The sequence below is a fragment of the Toxotes jaculatrix genome, chromosome 21 (assembly GCF_017976425.1).
Source record: "Toxotes jaculatrix isolate fToxJac2 chromosome 21, fToxJac2.pri, whole genome shotgun sequence".
Classification (NCBI taxonomy): Eukaryota; Metazoa; Chordata; class Actinopteri; family Toxotidae; genus Toxotes; species Toxotes jaculatrix.
The window spans coordinates 15,995,907-16,014,777 of NC_054414.1; the positions used below are offsets into that span (position 1 = coordinate 15,995,907).

General features: G+C 43.1%; 3 protein-coding genes across 3 annotated transcripts in view; all 3 read right to left on the bottom strand.

The window, feature by feature from the left end:
• Positions 1–1,210: 1,210 nt before the first annotated feature.
• Positions 1,211–5,529, bottom strand: si:dkey-21e13.3 (uncharacterized protein LOC100150043 homolog). Its single transcript, XM_041066417.1, has 5 exons — positions 5,419–5,529; positions 3,901–4,008; positions 3,053–3,175; positions 2,716–2,841; positions 1,211–2,244 (listed from the first exon to the last, which is right to left on the bottom strand). The coding sequence occupies exons 1-5, from the start codon at positions 5,510–5,512 to the stop codon at positions 1,772–1,774; spliced, it is 924 nt and encodes a 307-aa protein (XP_040922351.1). The 5' UTR covers positions 5,513–5,529; the 3' UTR covers positions 1,211–1,771.
• Positions 5,530–6,250: 721 nt separating this feature from the next.
• Positions 6,251–10,292, bottom strand: si:ch73-127m5.2 (uncharacterized protein LOC561202 homolog). Its single transcript, XM_041066416.1, has 5 exons — positions 10,194–10,292; positions 8,309–8,936; positions 7,798–7,998; positions 7,550–7,679; positions 6,251–7,449 (listed from the first exon to the last, which is right to left on the bottom strand). The coding sequence occupies exons 2-5, from the start codon at positions 8,694–8,696 to the stop codon at positions 6,978–6,980; spliced, it is 1,191 nt and encodes a 396-aa protein (XP_040922350.1). The 5' UTR covers positions 8,697–8,936; positions 10,194–10,292; the 3' UTR covers positions 6,251–6,977.
• Positions 10,293–11,228: 936 nt separating this feature from the next.
• Positions 11,229–18,871, bottom strand: part of kif19 (kinesin family member 19) — a 30,675-nt gene continuing 23,032 nt past the window's right edge. Inside the window, exons 7-20 of the mRNA XM_041067423.1 lie at positions 18,572–18,766; positions 16,525–16,671; positions 16,283–16,405; positions 15,918–16,074; positions 15,632–15,806; positions 15,005–15,203; positions 14,612–14,882; positions 14,355–14,479; positions 14,109–14,272; positions 13,818–13,923; positions 13,383–13,506; positions 12,767–13,155; positions 12,466–12,634; positions 11,229–12,368 (exon numbers count right to left, since the gene is read on the bottom strand). Of these exons, the coding sequence (XP_040923357.1) occupies positions 12,241–12,368; positions 12,466–12,634; positions 12,767–13,155; positions 13,383–13,506; positions 13,818–13,923; positions 14,109–14,272; positions 14,355–14,479; positions 14,612–14,882; positions 15,005–15,203; positions 15,632–15,806; positions 15,918–16,074; positions 16,283–16,405; positions 16,525–16,671; positions 18,572–18,766 (2,472 nt within the window). The 3' untranslated portion in view covers positions 11,229–12,240. The remainder of the gene's footprint in view (positions 12,369–12,465; positions 12,635–12,766; positions 13,156–13,382; positions 13,507–13,817; positions 13,924–14,108; positions 14,273–14,354; positions 14,480–14,611; positions 14,883–15,004; positions 15,204–15,631; positions 15,807–15,917; positions 16,075–16,282; positions 16,406–16,524; positions 16,672–18,571; positions 18,767–18,871) is intronic.

Genomic DNA, 18,871 nt, shown 5'->3' on the forward strand with positions numbered 1-18,871 from the left:
ATAGTATTGCTTTATTTAAAAAAAAAAATCAAAAATAAATAAATAAACCAAACGTTTATATCTATTAATATGCACTGAAATGATTCTTCTTTTCAGATGCGTTTATATAATTCAATTGTGCACGTTGCTACTGGCTGAAAAACAGCATGTTGATAGGACTCATTGCACAGAAGTCAAGGCACTGCTGCTGGCAGACGAGATCTTCTCCTCCCTGACCCGCCCTTTTAGCTCTGTTTTAACAAGTTTGAGCTTCTCACCTCTGTAAAAAATCTCACCAGACCAAATGTCTTTCCGCCCCAGGCGTTTATTAGCATCCTGGACAAATGTTATTTTCAAGTAAAACAGTTTTGGACTGATTTAGACAGACACTAATGCACCAGTTTTCTCAAGTAATGAGAGTGTATCGATGGCTGCAGTTCTGTTTTCTTATGTAAATATGTTTTAGTACACACTGAACCCAACAGAAGACAATCAAGTTAGTCAGAAATAGGTGTGTGCACTTCTTGTCTACCTGTAAATAATTCCAAAGCCTCATCTCTATCACATCAAATATTTAAGTGGCTTCCAAAGTAATAAAGTTAGGATTGATTAGAGGACGTGCCCCTGCGTTTGGACGCCTGGAGCAGGATGGAACCAATAAGAGAGGTAATTAGAGGAAGAGAAATGGGAGAAAGATTGAGAGGGGGATACACTCGTGTCTGTCTTTGTGTTGGCATTTGTGTTTCACAGATTTACAGTCAAAGCGCAAGTGTTCATTTTAACTTAGATTCTACCACAAACCACTTTCATATCAGCAAGGGAAAGTAAACCAATTAAATCTATGTAAATAACTGAGAATATCCACTGAGATGTACAGTCAGGCAGCTTGTCGTTATTAGATTCAGTCCATGTGTGTAGGCACGTGTACAAAGTCAGAAATTGTCTTTCTTCAATGTTTACACTGTACAAAGACTGCAAAGGTTCCTGTAAAGCACATGCACACCATCTAGTGGTCACCTCTGCTAATGAAGTTGGTTCGGAAAGGCTGCACAGTGTTGTGCAGAAGGAGAAGAAGAAGAAGAAGGAACCGAAGCAGCCAAGCTTTTAGCAGATCAGGGGTTTCTGGGAGGCATCGTTTGTGGGCACTCAGCTTGTCATGAAAAAAAAAACCAGGGTTGATAATAGTTAGCTTGTTTGTGTGCTGCAAGGACACATACACAAGTTACGTGCCAAGATATTTTATTATTTAAAGCGGGAGTCAAAGATCTGCAAATAATCAAAAATATAGGGTAAAATCGAAAGAGACATAATTTAAAAAAAGTGTTATATTTGACTTGCAATGTATAAAAGAATATCAATCTGTCTGTACTGCTGCCTTGGACAGAAATTCACAATGATTTCAAGCACTTGTGAACAAATTATCAGAAAGGACATGGTGATAGCATTCATTTTAAGGTTTTCATGTTCAGACACAGAATGTTTTTAAATTGATTTACAGCATTTTCCTTATCCATGATTCATCTAATGCATTGCAAAAGCAAAGGGTGGTGGAAAAGTCAATTTTGAGAAGAAAACAGATCTTTTTTTAACTCATAAAATGAGCCAAGGAATGCAAACAAAAAGACAGGAGCAGAGATAACAGATCCAAGTGTGATTGTCCAGGTTTACTGAGTGTAAACATTCCCTGATGTTTTGGTGCATGTTAATAATCAGTACTGAAAGACGGTCACAGGAACCATTCCGTTTTGTTTGCCAGTTAGTTTAGGCCGCCATGTTTGCAGTATTTCAGCTGTCAGAGAAAAGTGTGGAACACACGAATCTTCAGACTTTTTGTCCGAGGAACGTTCCTCGTAGAGAACTTGATCAACTTCAGCAGATTTGAACAACTCCCCAAGCTGGAGAACGGGAACCACCGAGCAGAGCGTTTGTTCCCATGAAGGCTCCAGAAGGAGGAGGAGCAGCGCTGGAAAACCTCGATGTTGACCGCATATTGACCTGGTGCCCACTGACACACGCGTACCAGAGTCACAGAAGAAGCGAAACCACAAGTGTGAGGAGAAACGCCATGAAACACGGACTCCCCTGGCCTCACGGATGTACCCCTCTCCCAGACCATCCCTGCCTCTTCTGCCATTCCCATGCCACTGAGGTTACACAGGGCCTGAAGGCACACCTCCTCCAGGGCCTCCTCATCAGGAAAACGAAGCAGGATGACGACGAGACGAGGCACTGCACCGCGTCGCAGTAACAGCTCCTGCTGCTTAGCTGAAGGAGACGGAGAAAATAATTATTTAGTGTGTTGCATTTGAAAACGTGTATAGTAAAATCTATTGGAACGACTAGCGTTTTTTTTTTTTGTAAACCTCACAGTACTTGAATAGTACGGTGGCTGAGAAAGGCCACGCAAATGCAAAAGCCGCAACACAAACGTAAAAGCCGCAACACAAACGCAAAAGCCTCACAATGGAAGTTGTTACTTTCTGGCTACGAAGTGGAAGAACCGCGGTCAAACGGTAACATGGGAGCACTTAAAATGTTGGAGCGGCTTGACTTCGCAAAAAGGAGAGACGGCTGGCTTTGACCGCAACTTTTGCATTTGCTTGGCCTTTATCGGCCACCGTAGAAGGAAGGTTTACAACATGAAGGAATTACGACATTAACTTGAAACAAAAAGCAAAGAGGGATTTTAATTCCAGGACTTGTCACGAGATATTTGTAACTGGTTATGACACTTACAGCTATCATAAGACATTCGCGAGATGGCCCTCGCAGCGTGAAGGAGCAGTTCGCGATCTGAACTGGTCAGCACCGACAACAGAGCCGTGACCAGGCCTGCATCACCGAAACCTTTACGAACCACGGCTGAAACAAACAAACAAACAAAAAACAAACAAAACAAAACAAAACAAAACAAAACAAAAAAACTCAGTGAGAGTGCGTAAAACTACAGTGATAAAAAATAAAGTTCAAGCAAGCTTTCGGCACGTGGCTGATCTCACACACTTCATTACCGAGTAAGTAAATGATGGATAAAGAAATTATAGACAAACATATATCCATATAAATGACTTACATTCCTTTGCAAGTTCAGCCACTAGTTTTGCAGTCAGCAGAGTGAGGGGCCCTCTGCTCCTCAGAGACAGGGCCAGGATTGGCAGGATGCCACTTATCACTACCTGCTCAGCAGCGCCTTTCTCTGGACACAAGTGGAATTGTACATGTAAACACAACACCGATACACAGTACATTAGAATGTTATGAGGGATCAATAAAGTAATAAACTTATAACCACTTTATGAGACCAACGCCAAAGCTTTTAAGATGAACTTGCATGAATATGAAGTTGTAGCAGCTGAAGCTTTTGAATGATTTGTCCCGTAATTTCGTGACAGAATGGTGAATTTAGTCTTTTTGGGTTTTCTGCTTGATCTCTGGGACCTGTCTTTACCTCTTCTGCCTCTCTATCCCCCTGTTGCTCTCTTGCTGGGAGACACAAATGCAGCTTAACGTCTGCCAGGGACTTATAACAGTCATCCCTTCACAGTCTCTCAACCCCCAGATCCCCATTTCTCACAGGTGTGGTTTTGCCACAGGTTTTATTATTCAGAATGGGAAGCTGTTATGATATAGTGGGAGGTATGCTGTCATTAGGTATACTGGTATGGAAACACATAAATATGTAAATTGCATGTGGCAGCAGAGCTGTCTACATTTTGCAATTCAAATCACATCAAGTGAAAGACATACTATGACAAGAAATAACCCGGAAAACCCTCATTATATACCACGAAGCCTGTGACAGGTTGTGATATATTTCATGCTGTCTGGCAGGTAGTGTTATACCTGAGGTTTGAGATATTTCACAGCCTACGATAAATTCCAATTGGAAATGAAATATACACTGTGTGCAAATGAACTCACTCCTCTCCTTAATGTTGGTCAGCACTGTGTTCAGATGTGGTTTGAGTTCATCCTCGATCAGCTCCAAACCAAGGACCCTGATGGCGCCTAACGCATTGTTCAGGTTGTCTGTGGGGCGGTATGGAAAAATGGAGACATATCAAGAGTCATAAAATGGGGCACAAGTAAAAGGCCATTAGGAATGGATGCTGTGTGGGTGAAGAAGAAACATGAAAGTCATTACGGTTGGGCTGCTCATAAAAAGCACAGCATGCGACACAAAAGGGAAAATACTGGAGGTATAAACAGCACAGTATGACAAGGAATTTCTGTTAGAATTGCATTTTGATCAGGATTTAGTTAATTTACTGTCAAAATCATGGACCAAATATAACATTTCTATGTTGAAATTCACTATATTGATCTTTAAACTCCAGTGGAAATTAATCCAACTTGTTTAAAACTGAGTTGAAGCACCAGTATGGAAGCAGTGGACAGCTCTGCTCACATGTCTCCAAGCTGCTGTCCATGTCATACTGCAGATCTGACCAGCTTCCTGGTGAGTGCTCTGGTCAAGGACACTTCAACAGTAAATACCACTTACCAAGCCAGATTTTCTCAGCAGGTCTGTGCAAACATAAAACCCTTCACATGTCAAACCCAATTCTCTCTTCAGTAGTCCTTCAATTAATTTATACAGAGGCCAGTGAAACATAGAGATTAGTAAATGTGACCACTATATTCTTCGCCTTCAGCTCATCAAACACCAGACCATTAACATGTGGAGTCATATTAGGGGGCTTAAAGAAAACTACACCAGTATTTTTGCACGTTTTAACTACTAACCATGTACAGTATACTTTAAATCCCATATAATCATATTGCAAACTGTGCAGCTGTTTGACAAATTTCAGTGTATTTGTCCTACCATTCCTGGCAGCCACTGGTTTCCATGCATTTGCATGTGATATGAAAATCAATTAGCAGACTCTTGAAACTCGCTTGAATCGGTGAATCCACTCAAGTGAAAAGGTAATTCAGCACAACAGTCCAGTCAATCTGCACTTAAACTGCATAACCACACCATAATAATGCAAATTTGCAAAAATAATGCAGTGTTAATGTTCAAGTGCTGGTTTCAAGAGTCTGCTAATTGATCTTCATATTCTACAGAAATGAATATGAAACAATGGCTGCCTGGAATGGTAGAAAGCAAATTATATATGATTTGTTGTTAAACAGTTAAACAACAACACTGGTGTGTCCCTTTAAGGATTCATGGAAAGTAAAGATCTCTGGTTTGAATCTCTTCACCAGCCATGAAAACATGTGTGAAAGAACATGCCAGTAAACCTCTAACTTGCCTCATTAAACTGCTCAGTGGCCAACAGTGTAAAAGTCTGGCTGCACCTGACAGATCCCATGTGTAACTGTGTGTCGGTTCTCTAAACGAATAAAGATATTACAACCACGTCAATGTCGTAGCCACTATAATGATCCTACACAGTAAAACATCAGCCATGGCGCTGTTGAACTCACCATTTGGTGTGTAAGGTTGCAGTCGGCTGGATCTGCGTTTGTCCCTGTGGGATCGCGTGTAACTGTATGTGAGCGGCACGTTAGGGTGTCCCATTCTGTTCCGTCCTCTGGTCTTTGGACAGCGCCCAGCGAAACTGTCTCAGGTTGACATCTTCATGCAAAACAAACAGCTCTTATTTGTAATCATACTCCTTTCTCTTTCTCTTGCCAGATTTCTTTCTTTTGGTGCCAGTCTTTGGAGTCATTAGCTTTAAAAAACCTACTTCAACCTTCTCTGCATCTAACTTTACTCACGCCCATCCTGCACTAAGGTTTTGTGCTAAATAAAAATTATTGTGTATTTTTTGAACACGCCCGAGTAGTCCGTCTTCCATGTACTCCAGCTGGCTCTCTGTCCCCTCTCAGGGTTAATACAGAGAAAATCCTCACTAATGCTACCCCCCCCCCCCCCCCCCCCATCCCCTGCGTGTTGGTGTGTACAGCTAAGGTATTAGCACTTGGCTGACTCTGCTGGGCGTATTCCTATGGCCTTAAAATCTCCCACAATGCCTTTCAGCTTCTTGAAAATCCAATCCCAAACAACAACACAGACAGGTAAGCATCAGGAGACTGTTACTGTACACAAGTATATTATTTGATGGCAGTTGGATTGCAATTTTGATTTGTCTTCAGTCTGATAAATTTATTCTAACCCTGACTTCTTTCTCTAAAACATCTAAGGAAATGGATTTGTTGAAATAAATTTCAAATTATTTTCTTCTCTCCAGAGTTGTGTAATTAAACTAATTCTATGATGTTAAAGTAATTTAAACTGCAAAATATACAAAGCAGTTCCCTTTTTACTCAGTGATCAATAAGTTCAAACTAAGCTTGCTCCGTTTATGACACCTACCACAACACAATCACAGACTCAAGTACTTATGAAAATTAAATCTCTATATTTTACTCAGATCTTGAGGTTCCAGTAAAAACAGAAAATTAATTTCATTACTCTAGTACAGAACAACAGAACTGGAGATCTAGACAATAAATACAACAGGAGACACTGTAACACCAGCAAAAAAATATAATGCAGACCTCTTCAATGTCTTTCCACTGGTTTTGTCTGTTCACTAAAAATCTAGCATGAAAAAATAATATATGGTAGGATTCAGTTTAGACATCTAAATGCTTATGAAACCTGCTACTAAAGAAACAGAGGATTCACTTGAAGAAACAGTTCAACATTTTGGGAAATGTGCTTAATCGCTTTCTTGCCAACTGTTTGAAGAGAAGATTGATCGCGTTCTCATGCCTCGCCTGCTGGCTCCAGCTACCTGTTTACCATACAGCCGTTAGATCGGTATCAAACTCCTCATCTAACTCTCAGCTAGAAAGCGATAATGTGTAGTTCCCAAAATGTCAAACTATTCCCTTAAGGTGGACTCAGAGATGTCACATATGACGTTATGCAGAGCTCACCACAGCTGTGACTGCCTTCACAGAAGCTCCACCCAGCTCGGCTTGTCCCTTTGAATGGGACTATGATTTGTTCTTTAGACCTGTCATGTGACCAGGACTCACACAGTTCCGGCTGCACTGAGACCACTGGAAACAGTCTCATATCCCACAGAAACCAGGGTAAGGACGTTATCCTCCATGTCATCTGGCTTGCATTGCTCTGCTTGAGTTTCCACAGGACCACCAGCTCCAGTTTCCTGTCTCATTTTCTTCCTGGCTTTGCCTCGCGCCTTGCCTTTTGAAATGACCTTCCCTTGCTCTTTGAGCCCTCCAGACACCTTGTGACACTTGTCCATGTCAGCTGAGTGGGTCTTGCGGTGGCGCCTGCGGATACGCCGCATTGGCGGACCAGAGTCAGTTGGGTCTGATGCTGCTGCACCAGACAGGATGCGAATCTGCTGTTCAATTACCATAATGATCATGTCCAGTGCAACATCTAACATTCCCAGACCGAGGCCATGAGTGACGCTGTCAAACGCACCACTGTTGTCTGGGTCCTTGAAACATTTTCTCATATCCTCCAGGTGGTTCCTTAGAGAAAAAAGAGAGCGTTATTTTTTTTTTTTTTCCCAAAATTTCTTGGAAAAACAGGCTTGAAAGCTGTGTTACAGCAAGAGCATCTGCTACGTACTTAGTTTCAATAATTTTGGACCAGTGTTGAACTGTATTTGTCTCTGGGATGAGCTGTTTAGCCATGTTGCTGTAGTCAATGTAGTCATGGGCAAAATCCTTCATATCGTCACACAAAGCCCTCGTGTCGCCTGAGAACATACACAAATTGAAACACTTCTTAGTCACTTGCAATGAAACTCCATGTTCTCTAATGTAAACATTCCTTCACACAGACAGACAGACACAAACAAACAAACAAACCCACACCTTCGGTGAGTTTGGAGAACGAGGAGGATACAGAGGTAGTTGTGCTTGGTGTGAGGCCGAGTACATTAAGAGACTCCAGAAGTGTTTTCTTGCTGGCTGGGCCTCTGCTGACCCGAGTGTACGCTGCCAAGGAGCGCAGGGACATCTTCTCTGGGGCCTGCAGGCGCCGTTTAATTTCATCGTAGGAGATGAGATATTTCCCTGAAATTCGAGCAACACAGGAAGAGGTGAGTCCATCAGCACAGCAGGGTTGGGATTTTTTATCAAATCTGAATACCACACTGAATTAGTCTGAAAATGTTTAAATGACAAAGGATCTAAATTATCAAACTATATAACTAAAACTCAAGAACTCAGATAACACTCAATTTACAAATGAGATAAATCACCTGAATTTTTTGTCCATTGTTCTTTTGTAATTAAAAATGAAACAATATAAAAAAATTCAAGCTTGGTATTTTAACTAGCTGTAATTAGATCCAAAATGGAGCCCAAAAAACTGGCCACTTACGAGCCTTAGAGCCTTTCATGTTGGGATCCAGGAGTGAGGACACCTCTGCAAATGGCATCTGGGTACTGGACTCTGAATTTGTGCTTGAGTTTGGTTGCAGCTCCTGATTCTGAGACACATCCTCCGTCTGGGCAGAAACCTGCATCTGGGGCTGAATATGAGGCTGAATGCTGTGCATGTCCATCTGGTTCTGATCTAGCGGAGCCTGGTCTTGCACTTGAGGGAGGACCAATGTGTTTTCAGATAAGCCTTGTAGACCCATGCCCCCTTGTGCTACACTGCCAGTTTGCTCTGAAGACACCTGAAAAATGCCCATAACTGGCTTTACGACAGTGAAAACCATGTTCCCCTGGGCATCCAGACCCACCATCCCTGTAGATGGGTCCATGACCTTGCTGAAATTTTACCTATCTAGCTGATGGAGAAGGCTCCAGAGGCTGCAATTATCAGATCAGATCACCTTAGAGGCCCATGTAGTGTTACCGTATACCTTTCTCTTTTTTAAATGGTTGACTCTCTCTCTATAGACAAGGTAAAACCCCCCACATTGAAACTGCTGGAACTTTTCACAGTCTTTGTACAGTTTCATAAAGCTTAGAATCTCTCATGGCAACACCACAGCAGAATTCTGTAAGAAAAGAAAAAGAAAAATCAGGGTTAAATTACATAACTTGTGGGTTGAAACATGGTTGTGATTGACAGTTAAGCCCACTCCCAGAACATGCACCCCGAATGACTGGTACACAGAGAGGATGGATTTCTTTTTGATGGTCTATCAGCCCACTGGGATTTGTCCTGGTATCTCTGACATTAACATTAAACCAAATTTTTGAACAAAAAAAGTCTGTAATAAAAAAAATAAAATAAATGGTATAGGTCTTGAATTACACTACACTGTGCATAAGGCTGCGCACAGCATGTTTATGTGTAGAGGTCAGGGATCTACTATAGGTGCTAATAGACTTAACACTAAACCAGTGGTGTCCAAACTGTTCCACAAAGGGCCGTGTGGCTGCAGGTTTTTGTTCCAACCAGTCAAGAGCACACAGTTTGACCAATCACCTGTCTGAGGACTGAGATCAGTTGATTAAATGAGTCAAGTCTGGTGTGCTGCTGCGCGGTTGGAACAAAAACCTGCAGCCACACCGGCCCTTTGTGGAACAGTTTGGACACCTCTGCACTAAACAACCCATTAATCTAGTCTGTGACAGTCCTCTCCTGTGCCAAGTCTAAAAATCCCGACTTTCTCGCATTGCATTGTGTCTTAGTTTTACATTTACTCGCTGTCATGCAAGAAAACACACCACGGGAATGTGATCCGGATCCTCTCAGTGCGTCAAAGCGCAAAATCCATCCAGATGCATTACGCACAGCTTGCAGACGTAACGGAGGGGACAGGCTCACTGATGAGGCTCAAACAACAGGACAGTGTCTGTCCAAGTGTCCACACAATAATCAAATATCATGAATAATCAAATGTTAACTTTTAACCGGGTGAGGAGTAAATGCTGCGGACCTGAATACATGATTAACATGTAACTGTGCAAACTAATAACTTTGGGAAAATGACACACGCTTTGTCGCCTCCTCCTGCTGCTTCATCAGCTTTTAATGACCACAGTGGTCAATTCTCACTTGTAGCTGTGTGTCAAAAAACCTGAGTTTTCAGCTGTCAACAAACCGACGCAAATTTTTTATCTTAACTAACGTTCATCATCATGGCTGCCATGAGCGGCCGTGGCTGGGTGCTTTTTTTTTTTGTACTGCAGGCCTGAAACGTTGCACAAAGCGGGCAGAACTCTAACAAGCGGCTGCGGTTCTGGACGGGACAGACCCAGTTCAAGCGCTAACCTTGGATGCAACTAGTGACGGCTGTCCCACTCACCGATTTGCCGTCTGGTTTCTCCTAAAAGGACACTGATCCTAGAACGGTCCGCGTCGAAGCCAGCGACATTTTTCCTCCTTCGCTGCTGTTGCTTCGGCGGGTTGCAAATCAGCTGTACGTGCACTACCGCTCGAGAGCCGTAATCCCACCGCCCATTGGTCGAGTGACATGTCAATCACGCATCAACTGATTCTTCATTGGACAAGAGGGGTGTCATCAGAGAAGAGGAGGCGGTATTTCCGACTCGGGCTTGTTCGAATACAATGGAATGAAGTCTTGTACTTTTTCATGCTCGCTTTAACAAGGTGGTCTGCAAGAACAATTCACACATGCATCTGTGGTAATTATTTCTTGGACAGGGCTTGATGCCAAGGAATTAAAACAATCATTATAAATGTACTGTTATAATACCAAATTAGTAATGCATTGAAGCTTTCAGTGTGTGTTAGAGAAAGGTGTGCAGATCTTTTTGAGCACAATAAATCCCTTATATCACTGAAATGGTTTTGCAGATATTGTGTAGTTAACCTTTACCTTTCAACCACTGTATAGACAGGTCAATCACACAGCACATGAGCCCAGACTCAGGAGACTGAATAATAATCCTTCCCAAACTTTACTCCATCCATAGCTAAATTATTGGAAATGAAAACTCACTGAAAAAATGGCTGCTTATAATTTAATATGTAAAATAATAAATACTAATCTAAATGATCACCCAAGTCCTTACAAAATCAGTGAGATCTCAAAACTGAAGTATAAACACTAAATAAAGAGAACTACAAGTAGTTGGAGAAAATTGTTGTCAGTAGAGATGTGGCCCATCAGCTGGCGAACTGTAGCCTGAAATCTCCCAACTGTGGCCACGGTGCAACATCTAGTGGACATTTCAGAATATTACACATCAGTTCACTCTAAATTCTCGTTTCCACTATATTATAGAATATTTTTGTCTTAAAAATGAGTTCATAACTTCTAAAAGCAATGTGACACACTCTAACACAATTTACATACAGGAAAATAAGCAGCAGTAGACATATTTCATTTGAATTTATTTGGGTACAAATTAAAAAAAATGTACAAAACAAAGCATAGAAAGTAGTAAATATGAAAACAATGTCAATGACAACAACGTAAAAGAAAAGGCAACAGTTAAATAATTCATTAAAAATACAGTCAACTAATCTGCAAAAGCATCTTGTAGTACTTTGCTGTATATCTACACAAACAAGCATGACATTTAACAGTCACGTTTGGGTCAGAAAAGGCATAGACCTGGGGCGTGTAAGAATACAAGGTTGAGTTTAAATCCAGAAGTGCACAACAATCAAGATGATCAAGTTTTTTTTTTTTACTCAAATGTCAGTGTGTCATTAAACTGAAACAACCTCACTACAAGAAACATTGATACTGAAACATGTTGACAGTAGGCCTTTGCTCATTAAACACATTAAACTGTTTTTTTTCCCTTTGTCTTGTAAAGCCAGTGTTTTCCCTCAATACTCATTTACATCACTGCTGTGAGGTTTAGCCCCATAAACATCCCACATTAGCTTGACTGTTCCGTCTCTGACTTTCATAACAAGCACTGAACGTTACCAAACTCTATGTACTCATAATGCACAAACATTAGTACAGTGTTGAATTCATAATGAGCTTGACATCATCCTGACTTGACGATCACACGTGTATTTCAGCACGACAGCAAGCCAAAGTGGAAACACTTTACAGAACAGGACATGCACTGTACGTCTAGAAATCTTTGGCATCTGTAGGCCTGTAGGTTTCACAGCCTGTCAGCGCCATCGCTCAGTGTCCACAATAAAGCACAGAGGAGACCTGCATGGAGGTGTCCAGCCACTGTCAGGATTGTCTCCATCATACTGCCTCACAATCCTGCCTAATGTCAGTCACTGAGGGGTTAAGTGTTCATTTTAACTGAGCTGGGAGGTGAGCGTGGGTGCTCTCCAGTTATTAGAGGGTTCCCCTTCAGGCTCAGCTGGTTTGGGTGTTAGTGCTGGTGTTGAGGCTGAATGCCGGTGATGGCTTAGTGTCTGCGTGTGCGCTGGCCCCCGGTGCCCGTGGTGGTGATGTAGAGGAGGGGCTGGGGCTGCCGCAGCTGGGGCCCTCGCTTCAGGTTATTTATGTGGGCCGCAGAGGACTCTGCATTTGAGCCTGTGGAGAGACAGGAAACAACAAAGATAAAGATCAATAAAAAAGATCGTTAAAAAGGAATGTCACTACCTCTCCACCAACAGAGACAGCGCTTTACCCGTTTGCTGGCTGTTGTGGGGTGCCCTGACTTTGGCGAGTGGAGGGATCCCTCTGTACTGGGGACGCAGCGCGGGGGCCTGGGGCTGACCGTTAATGTGGAGATGGGGGTCTGAAGTGCTGTCCAGTGGGCGGAACCTCTGAGCGGTGGCTGTCTTGGTTTGAGGGACCTGCAAGTGAGAAGGAAAAACAAAATCACTTGACTGATTGTCCACAGGGCACAGGACACTCGATGCCAGTGTCATATCAAACAGGCACAAGACATTATGTGACATCTACAACATCAAACTGAATATACTCACTGCTTGACCAGTGACCTCAAAGGAGCGTGAGCGTCTCTTCTTGCGACGAGCCTCAAAGTCCACTTCTCTGGGCGTTTGGTTCTTGGTGGTGACCTGACGGTTACGTGGGCGCGTCCAGGTCACATGCAGGCCGGGTCCCTCCCCAGTGCTGCTGGACAGGTTATCGTCCGAGGTGGCGTGTCTGAGCTCAGGGCTTGGCTGTCTGCCGCGCCGCACTGGCAAACCTCTGGAGGGCGCCTCGCTCAAAGAAAGGCTGCTTTTCTGCTTCTTGGGGTCCAGGGGAGAGGGGGGAGGGGGTAACCGCAAGGCATCCACCTCCAGGGCTTTGGAGCGTCGACGGGCTGCTTTTACTGCAATGTTCTGGACCCCCTTTAGGATCTGCTGCCGCTCTGTGTGGAGACGAGGAGAGGTTTGTTATTTTATTTTATTTCATTTACCACTTTTTCTTACTTCTACCTTCTCAGTGAGGGGACGTGGATCTAGGTAGAGAGATGGAAATCCAGGTTTACAGTCCACTTGTGTTTTTCTGGGCACTGCTGACCATAAATAACCAAATGTTTAATGTGCTTCATCAAATGACCCTTCACTCACTAAAACGCTAGTTTGAACATCATACCATTTCGTGAAAGGGGGATATCAGCCCCGGCCTCGCTGCTCTCGGGCGATGAGTCCAGGTGGCTGCTGACACTGTGGCTGAGATGGCTGTAGCTCAGACAGCTCTCAGGAGCCAATGGCTGCAGCTGCAGACATGAGATGCAGAGTGCCACATTATGATTAGACACTGATAGACATGGAAAGCTGAATGTAGGAGCTGAGAGTAAATACTTATGGCAGCTCATATTGGAGGTTCTTTTATGGAGATGTGTGGGTTGAAAATAAAAAGTCTCTGCCAGAGTGAAATATCTGTGTGAGTTTAGAGGAACTCATATTGCTTGTAGTGAAAAGCAACTCCTGACTAGACTGTATTAATTCACAGCATGAAACATCTCCAGGGGTAGTTACTGAACTGGAATGGAGAAAGACAAATACTGCCTATTAGAATTGTCCTCACCTCTCTGTTGCCCTTCCCGTTAATGTGGATGGGGGGTGGCGTCATTACAGCTGAGTTTTTCATCTGCCTGGCATGAGGGCTGCTCTTAAAAACTCTGTTATTGTCCCTGGCGCAGGAAAAAAGAGAACACAATGGAAAGCCTTAAATGAACTTGTTCATTTGAATACGTGGGCATATAGCAATGCTTGCTTTAATAAAACTTGAATACTTTAATTCTATGAATAATAGATAATAAATACAGCTGTTGTATACATTCTAAATGGGAAACATATGAACTGGATGTCCTCTTACAGCTCAGGCTCAGGCAGAATGGGCGGCAAGGTGTGTCTACGAATCTTGGCTTGGCCTCGTCTGTTATCAGGGCACATGTTGCGTACGCTCTCCTGGTCTGAGTCTACGTCCTGCATGTTGTCGCGACCCTGACCGGGCAGAGTGATCTTGGGTAGAGAGCCCTCCTGGAAATGAGAGCAGGGCATTTATCAGACACGGTCACCTCATTAATATTGTACTATAGCTGTTTCTTTATACTGGGGTTACCTTGATGGTGTGTCTGGTGGTCACTTTATCCAGGGCCATGGCTCTGTCCAGCTTCCTCTCATCCAGTTCCCTCATGTAAATATCATACAGCTCCTGGAGGTGGGGGGGCACTAGCAGACTGTGGTCTGGAACACGCACGCACACGTATAATTCAATGAACCACAAATTTATTGTGCTCAAAAACTAGGCTAGGGCTGTAATTTAACAATTATTTTCATTATCAATTAATTTGAGTGTTTGAGTGCTGATATACTCACCATCAATAAACTGTCTCTGCTGCTGAATTATCTCATCACACAGGTGTCTGTGCTGCTCAAAGCGCTGAACCACAAAGTTCTTCTGTCGGATGACGTTGTCCTTGAGCAGTGCGTGGGACTGCATCTCTGCATTCTCGATCTCCAGCTCGTGGACCTTGCAGAGGAGGCCGAGGACCTCGCGCTGCTCCTCTGAGCTCACCCGCCGAGGCAGCAGCTCCTCCAAGCGACGGGCGCGATCTCGAAGCTCCAGAAACCTGCGCTCAAGCAGCGTCTTAGGGGAGAAACAACAGGGGCTAATCAGATTTCTGTACTTGGATTTTGTCTCATAAGGTCTAAAATTATACAAACACACTACAATTTTCTCTTATTTTTCAAGTAGACTGACGATTCTACCTTCTGTTTGTGAATCCTTTTCTGTTCAGCCATGAGAGTGACCAGATTTTCTCTGGCTATTGCCACCTCCTGGGTCTCAGTGCTGTCAGGGGGAGACTCTGGGGAATCAGAGTCCTTCTCGCTTTCATCCTTATTCACACTTTCCTTTCTCCTCTCTGCACGCCACTTCCTCCTGCGCCTGCTCCGCTCCTGCTCCCAGCTAAGAGTAAAAAACAAATCCCCATTTTTAGAGTTATTTATCTAGGTTTCTAATTTACAGCTATGCCATAATGATCAGTTTCCTGCAGCTACACGATCATTATCTGTTTTTAAAGATGGTCTATAGTTAGTCAAACCCACGGTTAGGTCTGTCTCATTATGTAGAGTTCATTGATTGCAACAAGAGGCAGAATTATGGTTGCTATAGTTACCTGGTGTTTAATACACCGTCCACAGTATTTTACATTTGATCAGTGGTTAAACTATGGACCAGAGCTGGAATAAAGATTCATACAAAACTCAGAGAATTAATACTCTCACTGAAACTTTGAGGATGAGTCGCCCTTACTGTGCTGTAACTTAAGTTTGTCAGTTAACTTCTTTGGACCATTAGATGGGAGAGATAGGACATAAATGCTAAACACTGACTCTGCGATGGTAAGCAGGTGTTTGGACGTGTCAATCTGGATCTCCATGTTGCTGTTTTCCAGCTCCATCAGGGTCTTCCTGATCTCCATCTGTTGGCGGAAGGCATCCAGGAGCTGCTCTCTCAGCTGGTCCATCTCTGCCCGACTTTGCTGGCTGGAGTGGGCCTGGACTTCAGCTGCGAGTGGGGAAAGATGAAGAGAGCAGAAAAGAGGAGGGCAGTCAAAAACAGGCGCTGTGTAATACATATAGTAGGAAACAACTTCATCTGGCAAATATTCTTCTTTACCCTGGACATTGCGGATGTCGGCCCGGTCTGAGTTGACCTGCCGGCTCGCCTGATCTGCAATCTTCTTCTTGAGCCGCTGGATCTCGCAGCGCAGGTCTGAGATGATGTTGGTGTACTGAGCAATGTGGTATGACACATTTATCAGGTTCTTCTTTACCTGAAGCACACAGTGATGATAAGGACAAAGACTACTTAGATATCTGCGTGGTATATCTGTATATCTGCTCTTAACTCTTTACAAAGCCATGTATGCCAAGTCAACATATTCTAAGGTGAAGCATATTTTCAATAAATACAATGAGATATTTTATTGTGGTATTAATTCTATTGATCTCTGTTTAATAATTAACGTGTTCTGAGCTCACCCGTGTTCGAATACTTTTGGCACGGTCAGCATATGTCAACGTGTTGCGAGACTCCTCAAAAGCCACAGAGGCGGGGCTAATATGGGCTATCATCACAGTTCGGCTGTTCCCGCCCAAAGAGTCCTGTCAATCAAAGATGTCAGAGGGACATGAATACAAGAGATAAAAAGTGAAATCTGAATCATAAAACACAGGTATGACAGTCTGGATTTGGTCCCTTGTTCATTTTTAAATTGTCATACCTTTAGTAGGCGAGTCAACTTGCTGTCTCGATAGTTGACATACTTGTTACCATTTTTGTCACTCAGGGCATTGATGCAGTTGCCCAAAGCCAGGAGGGATCGGTTGATGTGGGCTCCCTCTTTCAACCGCTGACCCCTGTTCTGAGTCTAACGGACAGACAGACAGATAGACGTGAGCGAGAAAGACTGAGCTTTTTAAAGTATTTTGTGGACATTTTATGCCTCTGTTAAAGAGTAGACAGGAAATAAGACGAGAGAGAGAAACCGGGGACATTCAGATTATGTGTGTGACGCCTTTAAGACCCAGAAAACTTAATTTCTCAATCTACTTTCTGAGTTACCCGCAAAGCTTACTGTTAGTGCAGTAAGCTCTCTTAAGAAGAGGTCATATCCAAGGAAGCTTTTTCTAAACTTTGACTGCTGCTTATTTAGTCATGAATATTTTATGTTACAGAGAAATTTTCAGGGGCTTTAAGCACTTTGGCCACCAGAGCACCCACACCTCAGAACATGCAGGATCTTGGCTGTTTCTTTCAGAGTAGCTGCTTCCGCTCTTGCCCAGGAGATGGCATTACCTCCCACCTTTTTTTCCATCAATACTTGCCTGAACTAAATCAACTGCACCTTTTACTGACCACGCAAACTCCTCTTCTGTAGAGGCAGAGAAAATGTTCCCCATGTCCTCAAGTGACAAACAGCTCTCTGTTCTGCCCAGCTCCTAATGGAGGCCATATGTGCTATTCATCAATAGTCTCCATGGTAAATAAGTGTCCTCACCCGCTGACTGTTTGCACGTTATTTTAGTGGTGTGCAAAGATGTGGCATTGTTAACATGGGCGACCAACAATGACAATCTATTCATCTGACCGACAAAAGCAGGCTCAACTTGAAAAACTGTGAACAACGAACTGAACAAATGCTTTTCAGTGTACTCACTTCACTACTTAAAAAGAGGTCAAAGCAATAATAAAACCCAGAGCATGAATTGGCTCGCAGATACGGCTCCTTCTGTCTGACAATACAGCCCTGCTCTTCTCCGCACGAGGTATCGACTGTACTTGTGCTAAACCAGAGGCAGTATCTCCAACAGAGCAGCTAAGCAGCATGCGCCTGGCGGTGCTGGAAAATTATTTATCTGCCAATCATGAAACTGCTCCTCATCTTCAATATTCCATTTTTCTACTTTTTACTTTGTGTTTTATCATTTTACCCTGCAGGTGTGTTTATTTCTTTTTTATTTTAATATTGTTCCTTCAGTGTGGCTGTCTCTTGTAAAAGGTAAAATCAACAAAATACTGATCACAACAATTAAATGATTCAAATTAGATTATGTTCATGGGGTGTCTGAGTTAATTTCTATTTTATAGACTGCTGCGTAGTTACATCTATGACAATGCATCATGCTTTACATGCTAAAATCTTTCTGTGAGAACGAGACCAGTAATTACAGCTCTCAAACACATGTAGATGAGTAGAAATATTAAGTGGCATAAAATGGAAATACTCAAGTAAAGAAAAAGTACTTTTCCCACTGCCAATGACAACTTTAACTTTACTTTTCTAAATGTGCAAAGTGTCATGTTGCACTATAACATGATCCCATTTGCCAAAAGGTTAGTATTACTTCAATAAACAGCACACTGGACCATGATGGCAGATATAAAGAGGCTTTTATTAAAGTCTCCTGAGATTTATGGGAACCTCAATCCTCTGACTGCTGTAAAGGCTCGCTGCCAAGCATCCCCAGTGAGCAGACTACAGTTAGAGGCTACATGAGTGCAGACACACTCACAAAGCAGACCCTTGTAGTTTTGAGGCCATACATGTGTAATGTATCCATACAGGCTTAAAAGGAGCAGTGTTCTTAATGGACACCTTAGCAAAGTCTCTGAACTTGAATTTGGCAGAAAGGTCGTTGACAAAAAAAAAAATGCAGTCACACGGGCAGGTACTCACATAAACCATAAAACTCTCCACCTGTACAACTACCAATTAAAAACAATTTCAGCCATTTAGACACCTCCTGACTGAGTATGTATATACACACCTGTGCTGCTCGTTCAGAGCCGGCAAGGTCAATCATGAAGAGGCGTGCAAAGCGGACCTCCTGCAGGACGTCTCGACAACGGCTCTGCTGCTTGACGGCCACCTGCAGCACAGCGTGGGAGCGAGACGACGTCTGATTGGCGGCTGTGGGCTCCTGGGTGCGCTGTTTGTTCCCCTTCATCAGCAATTCCATGATCTGACAAAACACATGCAGAGTTCTTTGTGCCGCCTGCAGTTACCATGGATGAAATCTGAATGTTTTGATTAAAACAAATGAGTCAAGTAGTGCAGGGTTATGTAG

What these genes read in the sequence shown, in the direction of transcription:
- si:ch73-127m5.2 (XM_041066416.1), bottom strand. Translation starts at nt 8,696, where the DNA reads ATGGACCCATCTACAGGGATGGTGGGTCTGGATGCCCAGGGGAACATG. An exon ending in CATGAAAGGCTCTAAGGCTC is followed by an intron (nt 7,999 to 8,308) that starts GTAAGTGGCCAG and finishes CTCGAATTTCAG; the next exon opens with GGAAATATCTCATCTCCTAC. An exon ending in GTTCTCCAAACTCACCGAAG is followed by an intron (nt 7,680 to 7,797) that starts GTGTGGGTTTGT and finishes GTATGTTCTCAG; the next exon opens with GCGACACGAGGGCTTTGTGT.
- si:dkey-21e13.3 (XM_041066417.1), bottom strand. Translation starts at nt 5,512, where the DNA reads ATGGGACACCCTAACGTGCCGCTCACATACAGTTACACGCGATCCCAC. An exon ending in GACCAACATTAAGGAGAGGA is followed by an intron (nt 3,176 to 3,900) that starts GTGAGTTCATTT and finishes ACTTGTGTCCAG; the next exon opens with AGAAAGGCGCTGCTGAGCAG. An exon ending in GCGAATGTCTTATGATAGCT is followed by an intron (nt 2,245 to 2,715) that starts GTAAGTGTCATA and finishes CGTCTCCTTCAG; the next exon opens with CTAAGCAGCAGGAGCTGTTA.